The sequence below is a fragment of the Emydura macquarii genome, unplaced genomic scaffold (assembly GCF_026122565.2).
Source record: "Emydura macquarii macquarii isolate MOO-44397 ecotype Brisbane River unplaced genomic scaffold, CSIRO-AGI_Emac_v2 contig_2897, whole genome shotgun sequence".
NCBI lineage: Eukaryota > Metazoa > Chordata > Testudines > Chelidae > Emydura > Emydura macquarii.
The window spans coordinates 52,935,864-52,959,968 of record NW_027133034.1 but is presented as its reverse complement, the minus strand read 5'-3'; the positions used below and the strand labels follow the sequence as shown (position 1 = coordinate 52,959,968).

The window sequence follows — 24,105 nt, the reverse complement described above, 5'->3', positions numbered from 1 at the left end:
TATTTTTGTCTAATTACATGTTGACAGATGTAGATTTTCCACATTCCCCCACCTCAGTGCAGCGTGAAATGAACATATGATAGCTTGCAACGTAGGGTAGAGGTAGTGTCAACAGTAGATGGGATAGTAAATCAGGATATCTTGTGTTCTGTCCCCTGTTCTATTGCTGACTTGGTGTTTGACATTGGGCGGGTCACTGCAACTTTCTGTGCCTCAGTTTCCCCATCTGTAAATTGGTGACTATGACAATTCATTCATTTTATTCTGTAAATCTGTAAATAAGAGCAGCTTTATTGTTATCTATTTTGCGTATGAATCTGGTCAGTACAGCAGAATGCAGTACAATAAAGATGTAAATTGTGTTACAACTGTACAATGGTCACAATTAAATCTCTGGGAGTGCTACAATAAGAAGGTGTGAGTGTAGGAAGTGGCATTAGCCATAAGCAGGTAGACTGTCAAAGGTTGTTAAAGTGTGGCTGTGGGGAGCTGGTTGACAGTTTACAAGTTGCAGGGACTGGTGAGGTTTAAAACTCAGCAGTTAGAGTAGGTGCTTTTTTTTTTTTTTTACACAAATAAATCAGTGCTTAGAATCTGACACATTTCGTACCAGGCTGCAACCATTTTAAATAGCAGAGGGCATAGTCTGTTGGCCTGAGCAAAAACCTGGAAGTCACGAACTTCTGATGTTTATTCATGACTGATAATGACTGACTGTGGCTTTTGGCAAGTCACTTAACCTCTCTTGTTCAGTTCCTCAGTCTATATAATGGGAATAATAATACTAATGTCATATGGCTGTTGCAAAGTTGCTTTTAAGGTGAAAAGCAGTAGTATTACTGTGCTAGTATTAATTATTAAGTAGGTCAAATGTGAGGTTCAACCACTTGACATCCCCTTCATTAAACAATATATGCAACCCATTCAAGAGCTTACCATTCAAGATTGCTTGACACAATAATTGCTACAGTTCCAAGTGATGCACTGGAATCTCTCATGTTCTAATATATTCACCCCACTCTTAACCTGTTTGCTGACTATTTTTGCAGTTGTGTAGTTTTGGGCCTTTTTTATACTAAGGATTTGCCATGATTCCAGCTACTGATATAGTTGCCCCATTTCAAGCTTCTATCGCAGACCAGGAAAGCTGTGATTTGCACAGGTTTCAGACAGAAATAAGTTGCGTCAGTGCAAATCCTGGCTTTGCATGTCTACACTAGAAGTTCACACTGGCACAGCTACACCATTAACTGGCTGCTAATGGCTAGAATCAGGGCAAATTCTCAGTATAGACAAGTCCTCACTACTCTAGGTTGTATGGGATTCACGGCTTATCTGAAGATTGCTCCTGATCTGTGTGTGTGTGTGTGTGTGTGTGTGTGTGTGTGTGTGTGTGTGTGTGTGTGTGTGTGTTAAATCCGCACTCCTGTAGTGAGTAAATACCTTCTAAAACTATCTGAAGATGAGACTCTCTATCTTTACTGTTTTCTTCCATTCTTCTTGATTGTTTGGAAGGTCATCTTTCTGTGATGCAGTTGGAAGACGGGAGCAAATGTTTCAGCAGCTCCTGAAAATTTGTTTTTACTACATAGTCTCCCCCCCCCCCTTTTTTTTTTTTTTTTTCAGTTGGGTTTTCCTGCCTTTTTTTTTTTTTTGCTTCACCATTTTGCTGTGGAGCCACTGCTAGATGTCTGTCAGAGGAGACTGCTACCCGCCCTTCATATATGCAAATAGGATGGGAAAATCTGGAGTGCTTGGGAGAACTGTGAAGAAGTTGTTTTAATTAGCCGCCTAATTGTCCTACCAAAGTAGAGAAAGAAAGAGAACTGTGTGAAGAAGCACAAAGCTGCTTGATGAAGCAGTGGCATGAATGGCAGCAGCCAAAGATCAGCCAGATTTATTGTTAAGTAATGGGAGCCACCAGCAGCCCCGGGTACTGCAGTGGTATCTTATCGGAGCATTAAGCAGTTCTAAGCTTGAGTTAGAGATGAGGCTTAAGTGGGTGTAGCTGGGACTTAAAGGAAACAAAGAGCAAAGTCGAGGTGTGCAGCAGATACATAACTTCTCCTTCATACCCACCAATTTGTAATGAATGGGTGTTGTCTTTTGGGAGGATGCTGGGGAGCTGTGCAGAGGTAACTGAGGTAGGGATAAACCAGACTGTGGGGCTTGCAAGGTTTGCAGCCAGAGCCCGCTCCCCCTGCACCTGACAGGCATGTCTGTATGGGGCACCTGCATGTGTAACAGACAGTCTCTGTTTTCGTTGTTTAAAAGATGTTTCCACTTCTTTTTTTCTGAAAATAAAAAACCAATAGAAAGCGATGTAATCTCATTGCTAAGATTGAAAGCTGGTCATTCAGCCTTTTATAAAGATCTTGGGTCATTCAGGCTCCTGTATAGCCTTCCAGGGATGACCTTGGGATCCATGACACCTTTGACAATAGAGCCTTTGATTTCTGCAGGAACCACAGGCAAATTCAGAATTGTAGGAGGCAGGGGTTGTACAGCAGCCGGGGCAGCATCTAGTGCTATTGTCACTAAAAGCTCTTTTCCAGCTAAATGCCTGCAGCATAGCCAGCTCCTCTACTGATCAGCTAAACCGGCAAAGTGAGCAATTAGAATCTCATCCAGGTCAGGGAACTCAGTGATTTTATTGTTTTGTTTTGTTTGTTTCCAGAGCAATTGTAGCTTGATCCTTTTGTGTATACACAGCCTTTTGTATAACTGTTCCTGCATCTCATGCTAAACTTTAATGCTTGTATCTCTGATTAAAATCTGTCATGGCGTTATATAGATCTAGTTTTATGTACTTTAACTGACCTGCCTTTATTAAAAGGGAGCTAAACACATTGATCCCTCATTCAGATTATTCACTCATGTCTATTAGAGCGTGAAGTCTGATCCAAACCAATGCATAGAGCCTTCATGTATTTAGCAACATCAAGCACTTGACTCATCTACAGCCACTGGTGCCAATTCATTAATCACATGAGGTTGCATGAATGTATAATCTTTTTGTTTGTTTGTTTTTCTCCATTAATTGAAGTGTGTTTACACACACCTTTGCACATGTGTATAACTGTAGTGTCACTCCCTGGTACATTAATTCATCTGGTTGGGAATTTTTAAATAAATTTTTTTTTCATCAGAAAATGCCAATTCATCAAAGCAGAAACTTTTGCCGAGAAAGTATTGAAGTTCCAGGATAGAATTGAAAGAGAAGAAAAAGACACCTCTCACCTCTGAATAGGCAATAGACCAGTGGTTTGGGCACTCACCCGCAGTGTGGGAAACACAAGTTCAATTCTGTTCTCTGAATCTTGGTTTCCCTCATCCCGGGTGAGTTCCTTAACTTCCAAGCTATTCACTCTTCTTGAGCTCTCTGTCTCTCCTGTGTCACTTTGTGTATATAAATATTCACTGGGCTAGAGAGAGAGAGAGACTGACTCAGTACCCTCGTGGTTAGGGCACTCGTGATGTTCTAGGGAGACCTAGGTGAGCTGGGCTAATGGCTGTTCTGTTTTTTTCACAAAATATTTCAAAGGGTCTCTGTTTTGTCCTGATGGAGACTGGGAATTATTTTTAAAACATGAAAATTTTCACAGGACAATATATCTGTTTTTCAATAGCTCTAATCTTGTATTTTCTCAGATTGTTAATGAAAATTTAATTGTCTGGCTATACCAAAAGAAGGACAAAGACATTTGTTATGGTTTTAATCAGGCTGCAACTTTATTATTAGCTATCTGGGATTACCCAGCAGATCAAGTAGATAGTGCAGGTATAACCCCATGTTCATTCAACAGCAACAGCTCTTCTGCCAACCCCCTCTCTTTTTCCATCCAGGTCTCCCAGAAAAGGGGGATTGCTGTATGATTCATAGAAGACCCCAATTCCTCCCCCTAGCACCTCGCATTCTGTTCTTCTAACCAAAACCTCCTTTTTAAGTCCTTTACCAAGCCCTTTATCTGGTAGTGCATCCCTTCCCTACAGAGTCCCTGCACTGGACATCCACCCCACACTTACATAATGAGTTGCAACATATAGTCTGACTCCCTTCATGCCTCACCTCAACCTGAATCTGCTCTGGGGATGGTGAAAAAAACCTTCTCCACCTAGGCCAATTTGGTGGGGAGGGAAAAATTCCTTCTCATCCTCCCTTTACAAGGGGTGGCTAGTGCAATGCCCACAGCAGGTCCTGACCAAACCTGGTATTTCATCACCTAAAGGGGAGGGAAGGTGGGTGCTGCCTTAGCCTGCTCCATGTAAAAGAGGGCTTCATTGCACAGGGCTACCCCTTTTAAATCCTCTCTCTCATCCAGTTTCAAGGGAGTGTCAGTGTCGCCCCTTGTCCCCTTTTGTAGCAGTATGACCACCTACCGCTCCCCTCCAGCCATAAAGCACTGTTACCTTCATTCTGCCAGCCAGCCAAATTCCTTCCCGCTTAAAGGTGCGGTACTGTCATTTAGAACTCTCTGTCGTTCTGAGTGACTTGAGTTACCACATTGTTAATGACGGAGGATTTTGATGTGTAGTCTTATTTCCTTGTACAAATAAAAATTAAGGTAATTTGCTGTGTATAAATGTGTGAAATTCCCTTTCCTGAACTTAATTATATTGTGGCCATTAGTAGGTATGATTCACCTCAATTACTATTAACTGAAGAATAGCCTCTCCTATTGTGGGCTTTAGATTTCTTATGCCTGGCATATGCAGACATTTTGCTTTCTTTGTGGACCTATTTAGATTACATGTAGTGGATGTTATGAAAAAAATCCAGTAAACATGGTTTTAAATGTGAACACTTTGATAAGCTTCAAGTACTAACACAGCTTTCTCATCTCCTTGACTCTATTATTGAGGAGGGAAAAGATTTCAGTGACTGACATCCTGTGAGCACTGAAATTTTTAGATATATTGTTGGAGAATTTAGTGCTCTTGTACAGTATACTGCAAGTTAACGTGCGGCCTAAGACTTTCAAAGGAATGATCGACAAGGCACTAGGTTAGATATCACTGTCGCGGGGTACATCCACCCCGTTCCACTGTGGGGCAGATTGGGGAGTGTGGTGGTCCCGCGGTTAGAGCTCACCTAACTGTCCTTGGGCTCAGGGCTGTATAGTCCAATGACCAGAGACAATATGGCTGCTCTGGTGAGGTGGGGTCAGGGCTGTGCACTCCAATGGCCAGAGTCAAGGGGGCCACCATCAGGGGGTGATGGCCAGGGTAGGGGGGACCTGGTCCTTCCACTACTCCATTGGGACAGCATTGGCAAGATTGTTTACCAATGAGTCAGTGAGGAATCCGCCTGCAACACAGGAGTCACATCTGTTGTTCCCCCCCCCCCCAGGTTGCTTCCTACCCTGTCTCTTGGCATGGTGGTCCACAGGTTGTCAGGGCTTCCAGGCTCCTCAGCACACACAGTCCCCCGAGACTCTGACTCTGTTCGTGGGTCTGGATATGCTGGGTCTCTGGCTGTGTTGGGTGAGTGCTGAAGCCTCCACTGTGCATCCTCCTCCTTGGTGATCAGCCTAGGGTTGGGCTGCTCCCTTTTATACTAAGGCAGCAGTTGGAGCATGCTCTGCATGATCTTGGGGGCCGGACTTCTGCTGCCCATAGTGTGTGGTTAACCCTTTCATGGCCAGTGCAGGGTACGTCCACTCCATCACAATCACACACAGAATTTGAGGGTACGCAAACTGTAAGCAGGTCAGTTTTAGTATTGTAGGACAGTTAAGGAGATGTTCCACTTGCAGTCAAATTGCGTAGAACAGTTACCTTGGAATTTGCGTCCAATTCCACAAAATGCTGCAGCATTGATATGAAATCTTCTGAGGTGTCTCGTAATCGATTCTTGAGAATGTTTTCGCTTTTCATTGACCCTTTCTTATTACTCAGAATGGATGTCACATATCAGCATGATGCTGCATAAAGATTGGTGAATGTCAGGAATAAAGAAGAAAGTTGATTTCTACATTTTACTTCTCTCTGTGATTCTAGTATCTTATCTAGCTAGCAGCACAGAGAGATTTCTGTACCTTTTCATTTAAACTTTCTCTGATAATAGTCAGGTCGCATGTCACAAGTGCTGACTGGTGGTATTGTGGTACACCCTCTCATGGCACTAGCACTCAGTGCTAGTATCAAGGTGTCTCAGATCCTAGTCAAGGCCCCCCTCATAGACACCCACTAGGACTGCTGTAAAAGATCCAGCCACTGGGTCCCTGGGTGTTTCAAGCCTCTAGGGCCTGAACAGAGTCCAACCACTGCCCCAATCTTGGGGTCCCTAAGCACACTGTCAGGGTGCAGACCCTTTTTCTCACAGCCTATCGTGAGAGCTGGAATTCACTGGGGAACTTCCGGGGTTGAGAACAGCTCCTGACTCCCAATCTCACCAACCGAACTTGTCTGCGGCTCTGGGTCATCCTCTAGCTCCACTTCCTCATTGATGACCTCTTCGTCGAGGTTGAGTTCGGTGTCGGATGGCCCCGAGGCCGCAGAGGTGTCTATGGGCGTCTTGGGGGTGGATGTGGGGTTGCCGCTGTGGATGGCTTCCAGCTCTTTGTAGAAGCGGCGGCTCATTGGCTTCACACCAGAGTGACGGTTTGTCTCCCTGGCCTTCTGATAGCTCTGCTGCAGCTCCTTGATTTTCGCTCCGCACTGCAGCGTGTCCCCCTCATAGCCCTTCTCCATCATGGTACGAGAAATCTGGCTGTAGGTATCAAAGTTCCTTTGTCTAGAGTGGAGCTGTGACTGCACAGCCGTCTCTCCCCAAATACGGATCAGGTCCAGCAGCTCTGTTGTGCTCCAAGCAGGAGAGCATTTGCTGCTAGGAGCCGCAATGGTCAGCTGAGAAGATGAGATGCAAGCTGTCCACGCTGACCAAGCAGGAAGTATAATACAAATTTCAAAACTTCCCACGTCTTTACAGGGGAAGGGGCGTGTGACTACAGAGCAGCAGAGTGCAAACGGATGTCCAGATCAGGATTAGCATTGTGGGACATTTCTGGTGGCTGTTTACTGTGACATAAACATACAGCAGTGTCTACACTGACACTTTTGGACGAAAAAACTCGTCGAGGTGGTTCTATTTTGTCAACAAAACGGGGCAGTTTTGTCGACAAAAGGTCGTTGCAGTGTGTATACCAGGACTGTTTTGTCGATAAAAGCTGACTTTTGTTGACAACGCTTTCTAATGTCGACCAGGCCTCAGGTAGGCAAGCAGAAATGCAGGGCCACCTATCACTTCCAGGCTTACGTGTACTGGGTGTGGCTCCCTTATGGAGTCTCCTTTCTTGCTTGCCGTCTTTCTCCTGACTCTTCCCTCCTGCCCAATTTTTCTTGTTCCAGTGCATCTCCCTAGTTTGTGTCCCCCTTCTAGCATCTGGCTTTCTTTTTTCTGTCTTTTGATAACTTTCCACTGTTCTCCTCTTCCCCTCCCCTACCTCCCTCACCCTGCTTTTGCATAACTATTATGGTCATAGTGCTGTTTTTTAAAGTTAGGTACTTTCCCATTGTCCCCAATCTGAGAGAGACACTTTCAGGCTGTTGAGATATGTTGGTGATGAGAAGCATTCATGATACCAGTTTTCACAGTAATATATCATATCAACCAGAATTCAGAATTTTTATAGACAGTTCCCCAGATCATCACACACAGGGTGTTGTCATTTCTAGACACTTTCATAAAGTTAGTGTGTGACATTTCTAAACAGAACATGAGACATCATAGTAGAACTTTGCTAATTCAAATTGGCTGGGGACCCAACTGAATTCTGAGAATTTGTGAGCAAACAGACATTTAAAATTAAGGATATTGCACCACAAAAGGTACTTCAGACATAATTTGCAAATTTGGGTGTGAAAGTAAGCACCTCATTTAAAATGGTTTGATTTTAAATTAAACATTCCTTTCTGTGAGTGTTCCGGAACCCTGAAAATCAAGTCACTTCAATTTTGTTGCCTAGATATGGTCTTAGGTGCCTAACTCAGGCACTCAACTTTATAAATTGTGGGCTTTGGTTCTTTTCTGATTTATGGTAAAGTACATTAAATGTGCTATATTTGCCAAACAAAAGAGAGTTTTGATATCTGGGTTGTAAAGTAAGTTGTACAATGTTCAGGTTTGTGAATTAATGGAAAGAGCAATGAGTTAATTTCCAGTTGAAGTCACAAATAATAAGACAGAGTTCTGAATCTGTTGTTTTAAAAGAATGACATATACAGAAATAAAGCAATGCAATTTATTTTCTTTATTAATTTTAACTGTTGCCATTTGCATACAGTAATGGCAATTCCTTTACTGTAACTGGAAGAGACTTTTTACTCATTTTGCTCTAGGAAGGAGTGGATCCTGCCATGCAATCATTTTTCAAAGTAGGCTTGCAATGTCTTAGGGAATAATTTATGTGGGGAAATGGGGGGAATGTTTTAAATGATAAATTGCACTCTGATTCAAGTGTCCTAACATTATCTAAATCCATTTAAAATTGTAACCACTTCTTTTTAAAAAAAAAAAAAAAAAAAAAAAAGTTAGTTAAGCTGGTCAAAATTTTCCAACGTTCTCCCTCTCCTATTATGTCCACACCCTCTGTTTTGCAACAGAGATGGCATCCGATGCTTAACTATACTGTATTTATTTTCTTTTTCTTAGGTTGCTGCTGCCTCTAATGATATTTGTACATTGTATGCCATGAACTCTGCATTTCCTGTTAATGAAGGCTTCACCTGTCTCTATATATCAGTAATCTTGAAACCTAATTCCAATTTAGAGAAAATAATAAGACTAATAATAAATCTACTTTGTAGATACAGAATTTTTGTCCCTGGGTTCCTACCTTTCCCATACTTTTGTAGACCCATATCTGTCCAATGTTAATCTCTAATGGCATCAAGCAAACACTGCTAAACCTGCCAAGAGATTTCAATGACATCTAGACTGACAGCAAGGAATATCCAAACAGCAAACCAGCTGCCAACCATAACAAACCCATTTAGTAGAATGTTTAGTATTTCCCTGTTCTGCGTAGAGCAGGCCTCCCCTAGCAGACATTGAGATCTTAAGAGTTTGCATACCTTTTCCGTACCCTAAATAGGGACAGTCATGTGCAGGAATCATGGGTAGTTTAATCCAGTTTTTGAAATAATTTGAGCTCTTCACCCCTGCTCAGACCTCAGTGGGAAGAACCTGGAGAACTCTCTGAAAATGATTCTTTTGCCCCATTGTGTGTTCCGCTGATTAGGATAGTTGGTTACATTACAAAAGCCAGACCTAAAACCTTATATGGCTTCTTGAATCTTGTCTGCTTTATGACGGTATTTCATGAATGAATAGCTAGGCTGTAAAGACGATACAAAAGCATATGAGACCTATTGTTATGTTATACTGCTGTGGTGTTAAAATGCTGAGAATCATTTAAGGCTTCAAAGTGGGGCTAATGTTCTGATCCACCAGGAGTTTATAATAGCAATTATCATTAATCTCTGATTCCCTCGGTGCTCATAGAAAGTCATTGCATCAGAAACTCTTTATTTTGCAAGTAGACAGCTATTAAAAATGCATTAATAATCTATAGTGAGTGCAACATATGCCTTTCTGAAAGATTTGCAGTTCTTTCCTCTGTGGTGAAGACAGGACTTCTTGAAGCTAATTACAAAACAATCAAACAATTTAATTAATCTGGATATAGCTTTCTTAACCATAACTGCCTGCAAAATGAGGCAGCCTGAGTGCATTGCCATTAGGTAAAGTATTGTTTGGGTATGTTGATTACCTGTTCACTCTGTTTCCTCTCCCTGGGGATGATAACGTTAATTACCTACATAATGCCTGACCACCAGTCAGGTTTACTTTATCAGGTCAGAAACATCACCAGTAATCTCAGCAGTATATAAAATAACCGAGGACTAAAACATACAAGAGCCAACAAATCCCTGGGAACAGCAGGATTTGAATAATAAGCAAGCACTGCACATATGGGCAGAGAATTAACTGGCACTGGTTTTCATTGGAAAGTCTCTCAGGTATTGACATGCAGATGGGTGGATGAATGCTGTGAGGGATGAAGGTCACGTATAGGACTCCAGTTCTAATCTGTCTTGCTTTTCTTGAATACACACCTTAAATCCACAGCAGCAGTAGCAGTCACCCCAGTCACTCTGGGTTTTTTCCTTCCCTATTTGCAGTCTTGACTGTTTGCATTATTTTGTTACTCAGCCATCTAGATAAAACCCCATGATGTAACTGATGTAACTGATATTCAGGAATTATTTGTAATGTGTTACTGCGTGGGAAATCTAAAGATTTATTTTCCAGGGAAATTAATCTAGAAATTTATTGATACTAGTCAAGTTTGCCCCTCCTCCTGTTTTGAAGAGGATTTATTGAATCTTTTCTTATCTGTAATGAGCTGGTAGTTCTATGCTGCTTCTGGTGATGCTGGAGAGGTAATTAGAGGTTCTGCATCTCCTCAAAGCAACAATAATAATAATTTTAAAAATAAGCTATGATGGAAGAAATGTACTATTTTTCATGAAAAAATTAAGAATACCGTCTGAATAAATGATTGATGGGCAATTAAGTATGCTGCTGAGATATGTAATGTAAACAGATATAAATATGTGGTGTTTAAATAGTTATCAGTGGAAACAGTAGTCTAAATTTATAAAATTACTTCATATGCTGATATTTCAAACCCTTTACTATCAGAAGGCGTTTACCATCCACAACATTTATTTTTCAAATGACCTATTTCTGCTCTCTGTAAAATGCTAAGGCAGGTTCTTTGTCTTCTCATTCATCTAAGCCCACTGTGTATTCCTAGACACACAGCTCCCTCTTTTTGGTGTGGTATCTAGAATGTGTGGCCATGTTTTATCTGCACAACATGTCTTTTAAAAAAAAAAAAAAAAAAAAAAAAGGGCTTATCTTTATTTAATAAGCTATCCTAGTAGCAAAGGGAATCCAGTTAGGAGCTGTTAAATTAAATGAACTGTTGCTTCGAGTAATTTGGCATTTGCAGTTCATGGAGGACAGGAATAAATTGTGCTAGCCCCCAAACAAAGATCAAAATCTACGCCACAGTGTCTGGTTTTAGATGTTTTTCCCCTCAGGGAACCAAAAATCTCTGCCACCTTGAAATTATTAAGGCCCCCAGAGATATATGAAGAGCAATGAAGAAGCTAGGGTGTTTGGGGAGGGGAGAAAGTTGAAAACTTAATTCAACTGTGATAGATAAATGGACAAAAAGAGTCAGGGGTTCTGGCCAACTAAAGCGGAATCTTTGTCTCCTGGGGCCCAAGGAGGAACAGATGCAAAGATGTGATTTCAGTTCAGCTGAAAATGCATCCTGATTCTGCTCCTGAAAAAGAATGGATTTCTTACTCTTTACCATCTAAATGTCTTGATTATTATACTGTCTGTCATAAAATTAATGACATCTGTTGAGGACATCACTATAAAATATGCAATGTAAAGTTAATTGAAAAAATTCAGTAGAAATCTAGCACACGAAGTCATTAATACAGCTCCTCTGTTGGATTATGCTTTTCTTTTTGAACATGGATAGTAAATCATCCTCTTTAAACGTTTACTTTAAATGTTTACTTTACATAGAAGTTTTGTTCCCCTTACTCCTAATTATAGTTGCAGATTTCATTTAATGTCCAGTAATACAGTAAATAAATTGCCCTTCTATTTATTTTTTAAATGTGCATGATCAGAATCTATGTTTTAATTTAGGGGAGTTTTTTTTTATCTATCCTGTTGGGCAATGCTGCTTTAAAAAGAACTTTATTTTCCAAGTGTCACCTTTACATTTCCCCTTTAGACAATCCACGTGATCTAATTACACATGCTGAGTGGCTGAGGCAGGCTGGAGCACTGGTGAACTTCCCCTCAACAGCTGCCATCAAGTTTTCTCTCTGATCAGTGGCAGGTTGCATGGTCTATTATGAGAAAGTAACAAGTCCCCAAAGGAGATGTCCTGTTCACAATGCACAGTCACTTCTGCACATTACTTAAGGAGATCACCTCTCTGAGCAAGCCTTGGCCTAAGCAGACCAGGGGAACATTTTCCATCCCATTTGTTTTGTGTAGCTATTGGCTTTTAGAGAGCGACAGGAATTCACAGTACAGTTGGTAAGAGAAAAACTGCAGAAAAAATATGTTTAAGGACTAGCTTTATGCCAGTCATTTTCTGAGTTTTTCTAACGTTTTAAAATATTGTTAATGACTTTTAAAAAGAAAAATAGCCTGTTTCCAATCTTCAAGTTGTATTTCTTTCAAATGAAAATATTTCTGTAAAATTGAACTAATTGATTTGTGTCTTTGTAAATGGAGTCAACTGGCTTTATCTGAAGTTAAATTTGGTCTTCATTACTAGTTTCTTTAACTGAAATGTAACTTTAAATAAGATGCTACTTTGAGAATCCAGTTCTCTCAGAAACCTCATAGACTAATCTTTATAGTGAGGATTGGTTCTAGGCTGTCTGGAAATGTAAGTTTTAAACATATCTGAAAGGTATTTGCTTTGTTTCAAATTTCTTTTTCTCTTATTTTTGCCCCATGACAGGAAGCAGTCCTCAAGATAGCCCAAGAAATTTCTCTCCCAGTGCCTCAGCCCATTTTTCTTTTGCACGAAGGTAGGAGTTTATTTGCTATGCATAACGTGTGTTTTGTATGGGGGAAATGTTCCTACACACAAAGGGATTGACACTGACTAGCAAAAAACATAGAAATGTCAGTAATTCAGAATTACTTGATCTTTATATTAACTATTTTAGTTTTTAAACAACACAAAACCACATTGAGTGATTGATACAATGCAACTGTGCCTTTTTAAAGTAAGTTTTAAAATTTAATTTTGCTTAATTTTGCCAATATGTAACTTCAGTCAAATTCTTTTCATTGGCTATTTGATCCTCGTAGGACTCATGCAATCAGTAAGATTTGGATCATGTAAAAATGGAGACACTGCAATAGTAAATGGATAGTGTAGGCAAGTTTCAGTCACAAATGTAAGCGGTTTCCCCATCTGTATAATTGAGACAATTACCTGACTTACAGGTGTGTTGTGAGGATTGATTGATTGATTAATTAATGTTGGTACAGTTTTGAATTATTAATAAATTAACCATAAACTGAGTAGATAACTTGTCACGGGAGACATGCCACGGTGGTTCCACATTACTTAAAAAACACTTCCACTTACCTCAGATAATATGTTCATTAATGCTAAGGCTGGCGGGATAGGAAGAGTTTATATGTTGACCCAAGTGTGTCTACAAAATAAATGACATCAGATGGCTGTGTTTTAAGTGATACATTAAGTATCACGGCACTTACCCACTAACAGGCTCATTCATCAGTGAGAGAACATTCCTTGGTGCAACTTTGTTTTATTTCAGGACTTTCAGATACATAGGCTATGTATAGACAGGGATAAATCTTATACCAAGTGTAAGAAAATGGCTTTGGCTCTTCGTAAAACTGTTCCAACCAAGGGAGTGAATTTCACTTGTACATGCTTTTTGTGGTTCAATTCTAGCTTCTGGCATCTGCAATGGTGTTTCATACAAATCTATGTTTTTGAGACTTTTATAGAGGAATATAACTAGCGTCTGATGTCACTTATGTTTAATCAGATTATGATTTAATAACTGGCTGAATTGGTATATTGTAATGTAAAGTAAGTACATAAGTAAAATATCTTTCCATGAAGGAGGAGATATTTATAATAAATTTATAAATCCCTTAAAATAGCTCAGGAGAGAAACTGAACATTACTAAAGAAGAGGATGCCATGATACTTTTTTAAATGGTGCCAAAAACTATCTTAAACAATTCTGTCATTAAATGTTTAATCATATAATTACACTGAAATACAAGAAAAAGTCCCTTTTATTTCTATAGTATAATGATAATGTTCATGATACCTGGATCTCTTATACATCCTAACAGAAAAGATGTACAATACTGTAATACTTCAGCAGTAATGGCAGCCCATATTACAAATACCATATAGCAGATTCTGGATTCAGTCCTTTCCAGCTTGCATTCTCTTCTCCTTTCAAACTGTATCTTTTATTTAACACAAATTCATGGTGGTAGGGATGGGGCGAAGAGATGATATGAGATAGAAAAAAGAAAGCAATTTCCAGGAGATCTCCATTCTCAAGATTAAAGTAAAGGATATAGCTTCAGAATGTCAAGAGCAGAATATTTAATTTTTGTAGCAAATTTGCTTGTATACATGAAAAAATAACCTAAAATGTTCTGATCCATGCAGTATTTGTGTGTCATTTTCTTAAGGAAAGGCACTATATCCATGCAGCATGTGATAGGAACTGATACGGTAATAAAAACTGATTTGTCTGTGTGTATTAGTGGAGAAAACATGTTCAACCCAAGTAATCTGATGAAACAAATTATTTCTGCCTCACAACTGCATAATATAGATGTATAATATACAGGACACACCCTTGTTTAAATCTCTGTCAGGTTGTTTTTTTTTCTATACTAAGCAAATGTAATTTATGTATCTGAGTTAAAAGGAACAAACCTCCTTTTGGAATTGTTCATTCATCAGAAAGATTCTCATTAATACCTGAGAGAAAAGAGGGTTAAAACGTTACAAAACAAAATCATGTAGGCGGATATATGTTCAAAAATTTTCCAGAGTGTTCAGTGTTTGTCATTGTGAATAAACGGACTGAATAAATCTCCACAAATCATACCTTTTGTTCTGAGAGGTGTTTTCTTTAGTGTGGAGCAACAGTAGTTCTACAATACCATTCAATTCATTGGATATTTAATCCTGTGGAACTCATACAATACATAAAATTAGGATTATGTAAAAAATGGAGAAATGTCAATGGTAAATGGATAGCGTGGGCATGCGTCAGTCGCTCTTGTGACACTAACCCAGACCTACACCATTTACTTTTTTTATATGAGGCAGCATGGTCTAGAGACGAGTTAGCATGGGGGACTGACCACCAGGAATTCCTGAGTTCTGATCCTGGTTTTATTGACGCTGTCAGTGACTCTGCTACCAACTTGTGTGACCCTGAGCATACACATAATCATCTATTTTATAGTTTTTGTGGGGCTATGTCATGAACTCCTTATTCACATTTTACTCCATCAACATCCATCCAGATGACTTGAGTTGGAGTTTGATTGATTAAACATTGAGTAGGAAGCCACAGCTTGGAATTAGCCCAGAATGACAGACAGACAGACAAACTTTTTGGAGAGTGGGAAAGCTGCATCAAAATGTTTAGATTTTCAGATTTGATGCCCTACTTTATGAACTAACATTTCCTACACAAAACCAGAATTGAGTGAGGGTCTGACTCTCAAATTCATTGTTTTTTAAAATATTTTTCCCCAAAGTATCCAATTTGTATTATTAAAAACAAATCCTGGTTTTTCATATTGATACATTTTGTTATTTTGCTTGCATTTTAACATACTTGATACAATTGTACGCCAGTCATAACATTTGTTTTGTGATTTGTCTATTTGAATGTGTAAGCTCCATATTGTCTATATGTGGGCCACATGAAGCAGCCAGAGGTTAGGAATTGTTATTTTATAAATATTTCCTCCTCCAAATGTATAATTTTAGCTAAAATGTGAGTTTTTCACATATATTTATAGCTCTTAAGAGTTTAAGTTCTAATCTAATCGTTCTTTCCACCTAATGATAGTAACCTACTAGTAATTTGTACTGATTTAATTTTCATTATGGAAATAACTATTCCCATTATGTTTTGCTTTAAGTTGATTGTGTTGGTTACACTACATTCCATTGGATCCTGTTTTGTATATTGGTCACGTGTTTTTATTTGCTTCTCGTTAATTTGCATCTGCTCAACTTGACAGCTATAATTATTCCCTATATTCATTTTGTCAACGTGTATTAGTGAGAGATCAGTATTATAGATCAGCTCATTCACTTTTGAGTTATTTCATCTGAGTGATTCTATTTTTTTTTTTTTTTTTAAATCAGCATTGTAATGTTTGTTTGTCATGACCCCCTGTGAAAGTTTACTCTCTGTTGAATAACCTGTTTGTATCATTCTTCTGGATTGCAATTCTACAAAATAATAGTTTCCCAGGTATTTCTGTGTAATGATTCTGCAGTGTTCTCTTAGACTAACCTCAGTTTCACAACAGGACTGATGGACGCCGCTGGTCTTTGGCTTCTCTCCCCTCCTCTGGCTATGGTACAAATACACCCAGCTCAACAGTTTCTGTAAGTGCCACCTTTATTTTACAGATAGATTTCAACTACATACAATATTTTCTCAAACAGGCCACCTTGTGAGAAGTAAAATATAGCATATGCCTTTTGTCACTCCAGATAAGCTATGCATCAAATGATGTGCTGACAAGCAAGATATGCACACTTTCAATACTGGCATTTCATTTGTGATGCATAACTTTATTATTGCCCAGTAGTGGAAGAATGTATAAGTTTATGTTTGCTTTACTGAGACCCCTATATTTATTATGGGATATGGCTATTTAAACGGCCCTCTGCATAGCACTAACTTCATTACGTATGCTACATGTAACAGTTGTCATTGCTAGCTTTGTACTTGTTATACCACCATCTTCTCTTAAAACTGCTGACAAATGTAAACTGATTTTAGCTAATCTTGCTCTTGCCCTTCCTTTTCAACACACATCCTACCTACATAGGGCACTGCATACAAGCAGAATGGCAGTGGAAATGGTTCATTTTCACTACTCAGAAGATACACAGCGAGGGAAGCATGAATTAAGGGGCTCTGCACTTCTACATATCACATGTTCTTCACTAGCCTATACAGGGCATTCTGGTGCATCACAGTGTCTTATAGTCTGCAACTAATCAATTCTGTTGGCTAGCCCCACCTTGACAGCTCATGGTTTTATACCCATACCTTGTCACAGTTAGTGAGTTTGTATGTAAAATCATATAAATTATTACTGGACATCTGGTGTCTAGTTCTTAAACTCATTTCTCGAATCATTCAGGTAAGTTTACTTTTTCCTTATGCACAGTCCATTTTTCCTTGAGAAATAGTTCAATTACCCTACTAAGCTCTGATAGCATATGACAGCTGCACATTAATAATCAACTCTTAGTCTGTTTTTTACACAAAGTGTTTGTAAAGGTTAGGCTTATTCTTGTGTACACCTACAGAGTCTCTCTCTCTCTCTCTCACACACACTCACACACGAGTGTAGGTCTTCCTTCTACCAAGTAGCCTGTCACGTTTAGGATTAATTCCCTAATCACTTTCCATAATGCACATGTGAGCACTTCCCTTTGGATTCAGATGAAAAGTGATGTTCATGAAAATGCACTTGAAAATATTGACAGAAAGGAGTTTGTTAGCCAGTAAGTAATTGCTATAACAACTCTATTGTCATTATAAGAAACAGACACACTAAAAAACTGGAATGAAGAAAAACACCAGGAACATTATATCAAAACAGAATTTTAATTTCCAAGTTATGTGAAGGTTTTTTCCTTGACTATACACAATTTTAAAATTGTAATTCTAGTTCAGTTTCTTGTTTCCTCCTTCCTGCTTGCTGTTACATGATGTTGTAAACAGACAAGAATTCATGAACCAGATTTAACTACCTTTCATATTCCTTATGGAAACACATCTAGCACTGCACTAATTGCCTTAGATATCTAAAACTATATAATGGATTGTATGGTGAGTTATCTCTTGGTAGTTCGTGAATAGGCCACATCTTATTTAGAAATATGAAAACCGATACCTTCCCTAAATACACACATGACAGTTTCTGACTGGTTGGAAGAAGTCTGTCATTTTAATATATGTGTGAATTTTGTTGAATAAACCACTAGTATAAAAATTGATCCCTGTATAAATTCTTCTGTTTGGTTGGTTTTTCTACCTGTTCCTACTATTGATGCAGCTTGCACAAGAACGAAGACAACTGTTGATTTTTAAGAAATAGAGGTGCTCTTTCCTATCTCCTCAGAAATTGTGCTTCATTTGCGTTATTCACTCAAGCTGGGGACAGTGAATTTAATATTTGAATCAAAGAGTGAAACCTTTAATTGCTGCTGCTCTGATTTGTTTCACATACTTTGTCAGACTCTGAAATAGCAGCTATTAGATACTCCTCTATATTTTTACAAATTCATGGAAATGAGGTAAGAAATTCACATGCAGTAGCTCATTGTTTCTATTGTTCTCTTCACTTCTAGCATAGTATAAATACATCTCTGGACTACTGTGAATCTCATTAGCTGCTTAGAACACTTCTGGAGAAGCAAGGGCAGTTTTGGCATGTAGTATCATAATAGCTTAGTACCAAACTTTAATGATACTTGAATCTTTTAAGATCATCTAGAGGAAAAAGGTAGGTGGAGGAAAGTCTATAGTGCACCCTATTCATATCCAAATGAATGCAATACACCTTGTCAGGTTATCTCACTACTTTTTCATAACCTTCTTAAGCTGAAACTGAAGAGAATGAAGAAGTCCTTAGTTTAGAGAAAGTTTGAGAGTAGATATTATAGTGGCATGCATTTCAGTTCCTATAGGAAAGGTGAAACTGAAAAACTGTTTGGAAAGTAAGAGATGAGGACTTCTGCAAAACTGGCTTCAAGGGCAGGAAGCCCTTGGTGTGCCATGTCATTGGGAAGATGGATCTTGCTGAGCCAGTTAACAGATAAATCAGAAACTGTCAACACGATTTGTTAAAAAATAACTATGAAGAGCACATGGAAAATAAATCAAGGGAAAGCAGGGCTCCCACCATTTCCCAGTTGCTTGTCTTATTAGGTTGGAAGCTCTTTGGAGTGGGAGCCCTATCTTGGCTCTATAACAGTTGACAGCAGCTGAGGATTTGCCCCCTTTTGTTTGTGACCAGCATTTAGGTCATTGTATACTCTGCCATAATAGATATAAAAATGACATGCAAAATCTCAAGTAGTTTTGAAGCTATTCGACTTAAAGAAAGCCTGCAGGGTTCAGTTCATGAAGAGTTTTGCTCAAAGAGTTTGGATTGCAAGGGATTAAATTCAAATCTCTAAGGAAATATCCTATGCCATATCCCAATTAATGATCTTCACCAGAACCTTGGAACCTCTTGTGTGATGTACAGGGGAGAGGGTGGTGGCCTTGTCCGTATTCTTACTGTGTCTTTATTCCATGACTCCATCTCTGGATTTTCTGCATTTGCAAGCTGATCTTTCCAAAATCTCATATTTGAGAGAAGCACCATGTAGAGTCTCTAATTCCCAGGGCTTTCCTGTTGTCAAGGAGGTAGAAATTAGTTTTATACATGCAGGCTGGCATGACAGTTGGCACTGGAAAATTATGTAGTGCTATAAACACCTTTGACCAACTGTGTGTCATATGCTTTCAGTGTAGAAGAGTCTACCCTAGGGTTACATCATGCTCGTTAATGTGGTATAACTTGATGTAATTTTCCAGTGTAGACAAGCCCTGAGAGAGTTAACCCTTCCCTGCAGAAGTTCTGCTTGAAGATGCATAGGAAGATAGTGTCCTGTGAGATGTAGGTCAGATAAGTACAGTAAACCTTTTTGAATTTCCTAGCAACTACATGCTAGGAATTAGGGATCTTCACCTTCTAGCATTCAGTTGCCAGGAAGTCCTGAAAGTTGGTTAGCTACTTACTATGCTTAGCATCATGAAGTGCTACCTGCACTTGGCAATTTAGCGTAGCCAAGGAGGCAGTGGGAAGACAAATAGTAACGAATGATCCCAGGTCTTGAGAATATGGAGAGACTGTTGTAGAGAAGGATTTCAGCTGGCTGACTAGAGAGAGCATATCCAAGTAGTGTTCATGGAGTTTGACACTCTATAGTTTTCTTCCCCCTATGCTGGCAAGACATAAGGAGCATCAAATTCAGTCTCAGTAGAGCAATTTCAAGATTCAGTTCAAACATTTTTCACAGCTCTAGATGCAACACTGTAAAATATGTGAACATGTATCATTGCTGTCATCTGTATTTATACTTGTTTATACAATACACGTTTTGCTTGTAACTTAAACATAGAAAGTATGAAAACTTTCATATCTTGAAAGAGTTTTGAATCTTGTATTTCTAAACTGAGGATGGTTTCACGATGTCTCTAGTTTTATAATTGTGGAATTTATTTATTTAGTCTTCATTACTATATGAAGTTCTTACATTTCATATGTACAGATTTGTCAAGAATGGTATGTAAAATATGAATTCAGAGAGAATTCAGGTCATAATTGATAAACAATATTAGAAATATTGTTAATGGCTTCCTAGAATCCAAATAGTGTGTTTTTTAACAAGTGATGGGCACCAAAAAATATAGGGTACCCAAACACATTTGTTACTGCAGTATATAAAATTATGGGTTTTCTTTTGTGACAGTAAATCATAGACTATCACTACCATTAATATGTATCTTATACTACTGGAAATAATGAATATTTAGCAGACTCCATTTTAAAAGTTTCTTCTATTTTGATATATATTATTATTTCCAGCACTCTTTCTCATATTAAGTATAGAGAATTGCTTTCAAGTCAGGAGAATATTTCAAAATAGAAGAAACTTTAAGTGCAGTCACCATGTCTGTGGCTGCATTTTCCATTTTAATCTGAACTGTTTTTATATTTACTGTATATCTAGCTTGTGAAGTCAAATGTTTGCTTTTACTTATGTTGCTCTGAAAATTGCTAGGTGAACATAGGAAAAGGTAGCTATAGTTCTTAAATTAAGGGGTTCTCTATATATGCAATGAATATAATCTTGGAAATAAATGCCTTTTGGCTATGATATTAACTAATGTTCTGCCTTGTTCGTTGTAGTCATCCTGTTCCTCCCAAGAGAAGTTACACCAGTTACCATACCAACCAACACCTGATGAACTACATTTTTTGTCTAAACATTTCTGTACCAGTGAAAGCATTGCCAGTGATAACAGATGCAGGACCACACCAATGCGCCCTCGATCCAGAAGTCTCAGGTGAGTTCAGCTGTCTGGAAATAGTGGCTAAATCTGAATCTGTACACTCCTGGAGAATCATGGTTTTATAAATTTGGGGCATTAACCTATTTGTGATATTTTAATAATTCCTGATATGTAATAAAAGTCCAAGTTTATGTCTTAGGCTGAACCAAACTCCATTTAATAAATTGTTACTTTAGGTTGTCATCATTGGTTAATTCTCTCTTTGACCTTGTAATTTAGGTTTTAAGGAAGCTAAACTAGTAACTTCTGGCCACTTAAACTGTGATGAGCTAATTATTACTAATCTAACTATGGCTTTTATTCTGCTTCTGTGTGTAAGTGTTCATAGCCTATATTTGCAAAAGTAATTGAAAATGTTATTTATATTCTAGGTATCCTTAGTGTAAAAGAAATAGAAAAGTGTATCTGAAAGTTGAAGGGGGAAAAAGACCATTTATTATGCTTAGCTAGGGAATATTTGAATTTCTTGCTCCCAGGAGACCAAGCTCCTCCTATTTCCCATACTCTGGAAATCTGTGCAAGGTACACTTTATTAGTGGATCAGTTCTTATCTATGAAAGTATTGTATACTATTTGGAGAATACAAAAAGACAACCTCTCTAATCTTTCGAGGACTAAAAAATAGTACTTAGTCACTTCAGCATTAAAATCAATGTTGCAGGTAGCAAAACTGTCAGAATTTATAACTTCAGTGCCACATATTTTAGGTCAGTTTTTTCATGATGATTCTTTATTTAAAATTCTGTGTAGGTTGCCATGACTAAATTAGATTGCTACCTACATAATCTGTAGGCCTGTGGAATAAATAGAGCAGTTACTGAGAAATTAAGATGGGATTTTTTTTTTTTTTTGTTCTTCAGAAGGTTAGAAATGAAAAACATTCCTCACCTACCAGTATAGTCTTCTCTCCTTACCACTTTATTTTCCAGTTTAGAAAAATAAAAAAATCCTGGTTTAGTTTATAAAACATGCATATTCACACCAGACAATCTGCTTTCAGAGACATTACTGTGATAGTTGAGTGGTGTATTGAAATTAAGTACTTAATATGTTGTTGTTTTATTTATGTATAGTTTGCATGATCATGTTCAGAATGATTGAAGCTCCTAATACCTTGATATGTTAAAACAAATTTCAGTCCTAATTTTTTGTCCTTTTGAACAAACCAAAAGACCTTTTTATTATGTTATAAAATCTAAAAATACCATAAATACTATATTTTTTTAAAAACTTAGTGTGCTAGAGAACTCCTTTCTCTTTTTCTGTACCTCTTTATGTGAGACCTGAAGTGGCTGTGTAGCCAGGTCACATCCTTGCCAAGTAAGTAATTTCTTTGAGGAGGATTGATAATTGATGTGGAGGCAGTGATGTGGGAGGTCTGAAGCAGTTCTCCCAGATTAGATGAGGTACCAAGTGTCGGTCACCTCAGGCTATTTTCCTGTAAAGCTCCTGATCCTTTAAGGATATAATATGCTACTAGCATAGGTAGTGCAATGCTCATGTATGGCATTGTACATATGTATTGGCTACACATGTATATGAATTTCAAGTTGGAAATAGATCTGTTGAGTTTATTTTATTGCTTTTTTTCTGATTTTTGATTTCTTTGGCTTTTCTTCTGTTTGCAGTTCAGGAATCGCGGTATCAGACTGCTGCATTGCTATTTTATTCCATCCCCAGCTAGCCATTAAATGGCCTAAAGTAGCCACAAACACCCAGTTCATTCAGTTGAGGCTATTTGCTTAATGAGTGGCTGATATGGGACTTGATTAATAAAGAATTAAATAGGTTAATATAATTAATTCCAATCAACATGGATTTATAGAAAATAGGTCCTGTTTAACATATTTGATAGCAGTCTTTAACTACCTGAAAGGGGGTTCCAGGGAGGATGGAACTAGGCTGTTCTCAGTAGTGGCAGATGACAGAACGAGGAGCAATGGTCTCAAGTTGCAGTGAGGGAGGTCTAGGTTGGATATTAGGAAAAGCTTTTTCACTAGGAAGATGGTGAAGCACTGGAATGGGTTACCTAGGGAGGTGATGGAATCTCCATCCTTAGAAGTTTTTAAGGTGCAGCTTGACAAAGCCCTGGCTGGGATGGTTTAGTTGCGGTTGGTCCTGTTTTGAGCCAGGTGTTGGACTAGATGACCTCCTGAAGACCCTTCCAACCCTAATCTTCTATGATTCTGTCTCTTTTTTGTGAGATTATAAATTTGGTTGATAAAGGTAATTGTGTTGATGTAATACACTTCGACTTCTGTAAGGTGTATGAGTTGGAATTGTAGAACATTTTGATTAAACACCTAGAACAATATAAAATTAACATGGTACACATTAAATAGATTAAAATCTGTCTTAATTGACAGGTCTCAAAATGTAATTGCAAATGGGGAATTGTCATTGAGTGGGTGTATTTCTAGTGGGATCCTGCAGGGATCAGTTTTTGGCTCAATGCTTTTTAACATTTTTATCAATGATTTAGAAGAAAACAAAACAAAATCATCACTAATATATGTGTAGATGACATAGAAAATAAAGGGAGTGATAAATAATGAAGAGGGTAGGTCACTGATACAAAACAATCTGGATTGGTTGATAAACTGGGCATAAGCAAACAATATGCTTTTTACTACAGTTCAATGTAAACATATACATCTGGGAACAAAAAACATAGGCCATACTTACAGAATGGGGGACTCTATCCTGGGAGGTAGTGACTCTGAAAAATATTTGGAAGTCCTGATGGATAATCAGCTGAACATAAGTTTCTAGTGCAACACTGTGACCAAAAGGGCTTAATGCGATCCTAGGATGCATAAACCTGGGAATCTCAAGTAGGTGTGAAGAGGTTATTTTAATTCTGTGTGGCATTGGTTCAACTGCTGCTGGAATCCTGCATCCAGTTTTGATGCCCTCAATTCAAGAGAAATGTTGATAAATTGGAGAGGGTTCGGAGAAGAACCAGGAGAATGATTAAAGGTTTAGAAGATATGTCTTATAGTGATAGACTCAAGGAGCTCAGTCTGTTCAGTTTAACAAAGAGAAGATTAAGGGTGACTCAATTACAGTGTATAAGTACCGACA

General features: G+C 38.4%; 1 protein-coding gene across 4 annotated transcripts in view; it reads left to right on the top strand.

The window, feature by feature from the left end:
* Positions 1-24,105, top strand: part of MAST4 (microtubule associated serine/threonine kinase family member 4) — a 414,690-nt gene that overhangs the window by 325,582 nt on the left and 65,003 nt on the right. For all 4 annotated transcript variants that reach the window (XM_067569128.1, XM_067569127.1, XM_067569130.1 and 1 more), the window contains 3 exons: positions 12,573-12,642; positions 16,184-16,262; positions 20,858-21,015. In XM_067569128.1, coding sequence (XP_067425229.1) covers positions 12,573-12,642; positions 16,184-16,262; positions 20,858-21,015 — 307 coding nt within the window. The remainder of the gene's footprint in view (positions 1-12,572; positions 12,643-16,183; positions 16,263-20,857; positions 21,016-24,105) is intronic.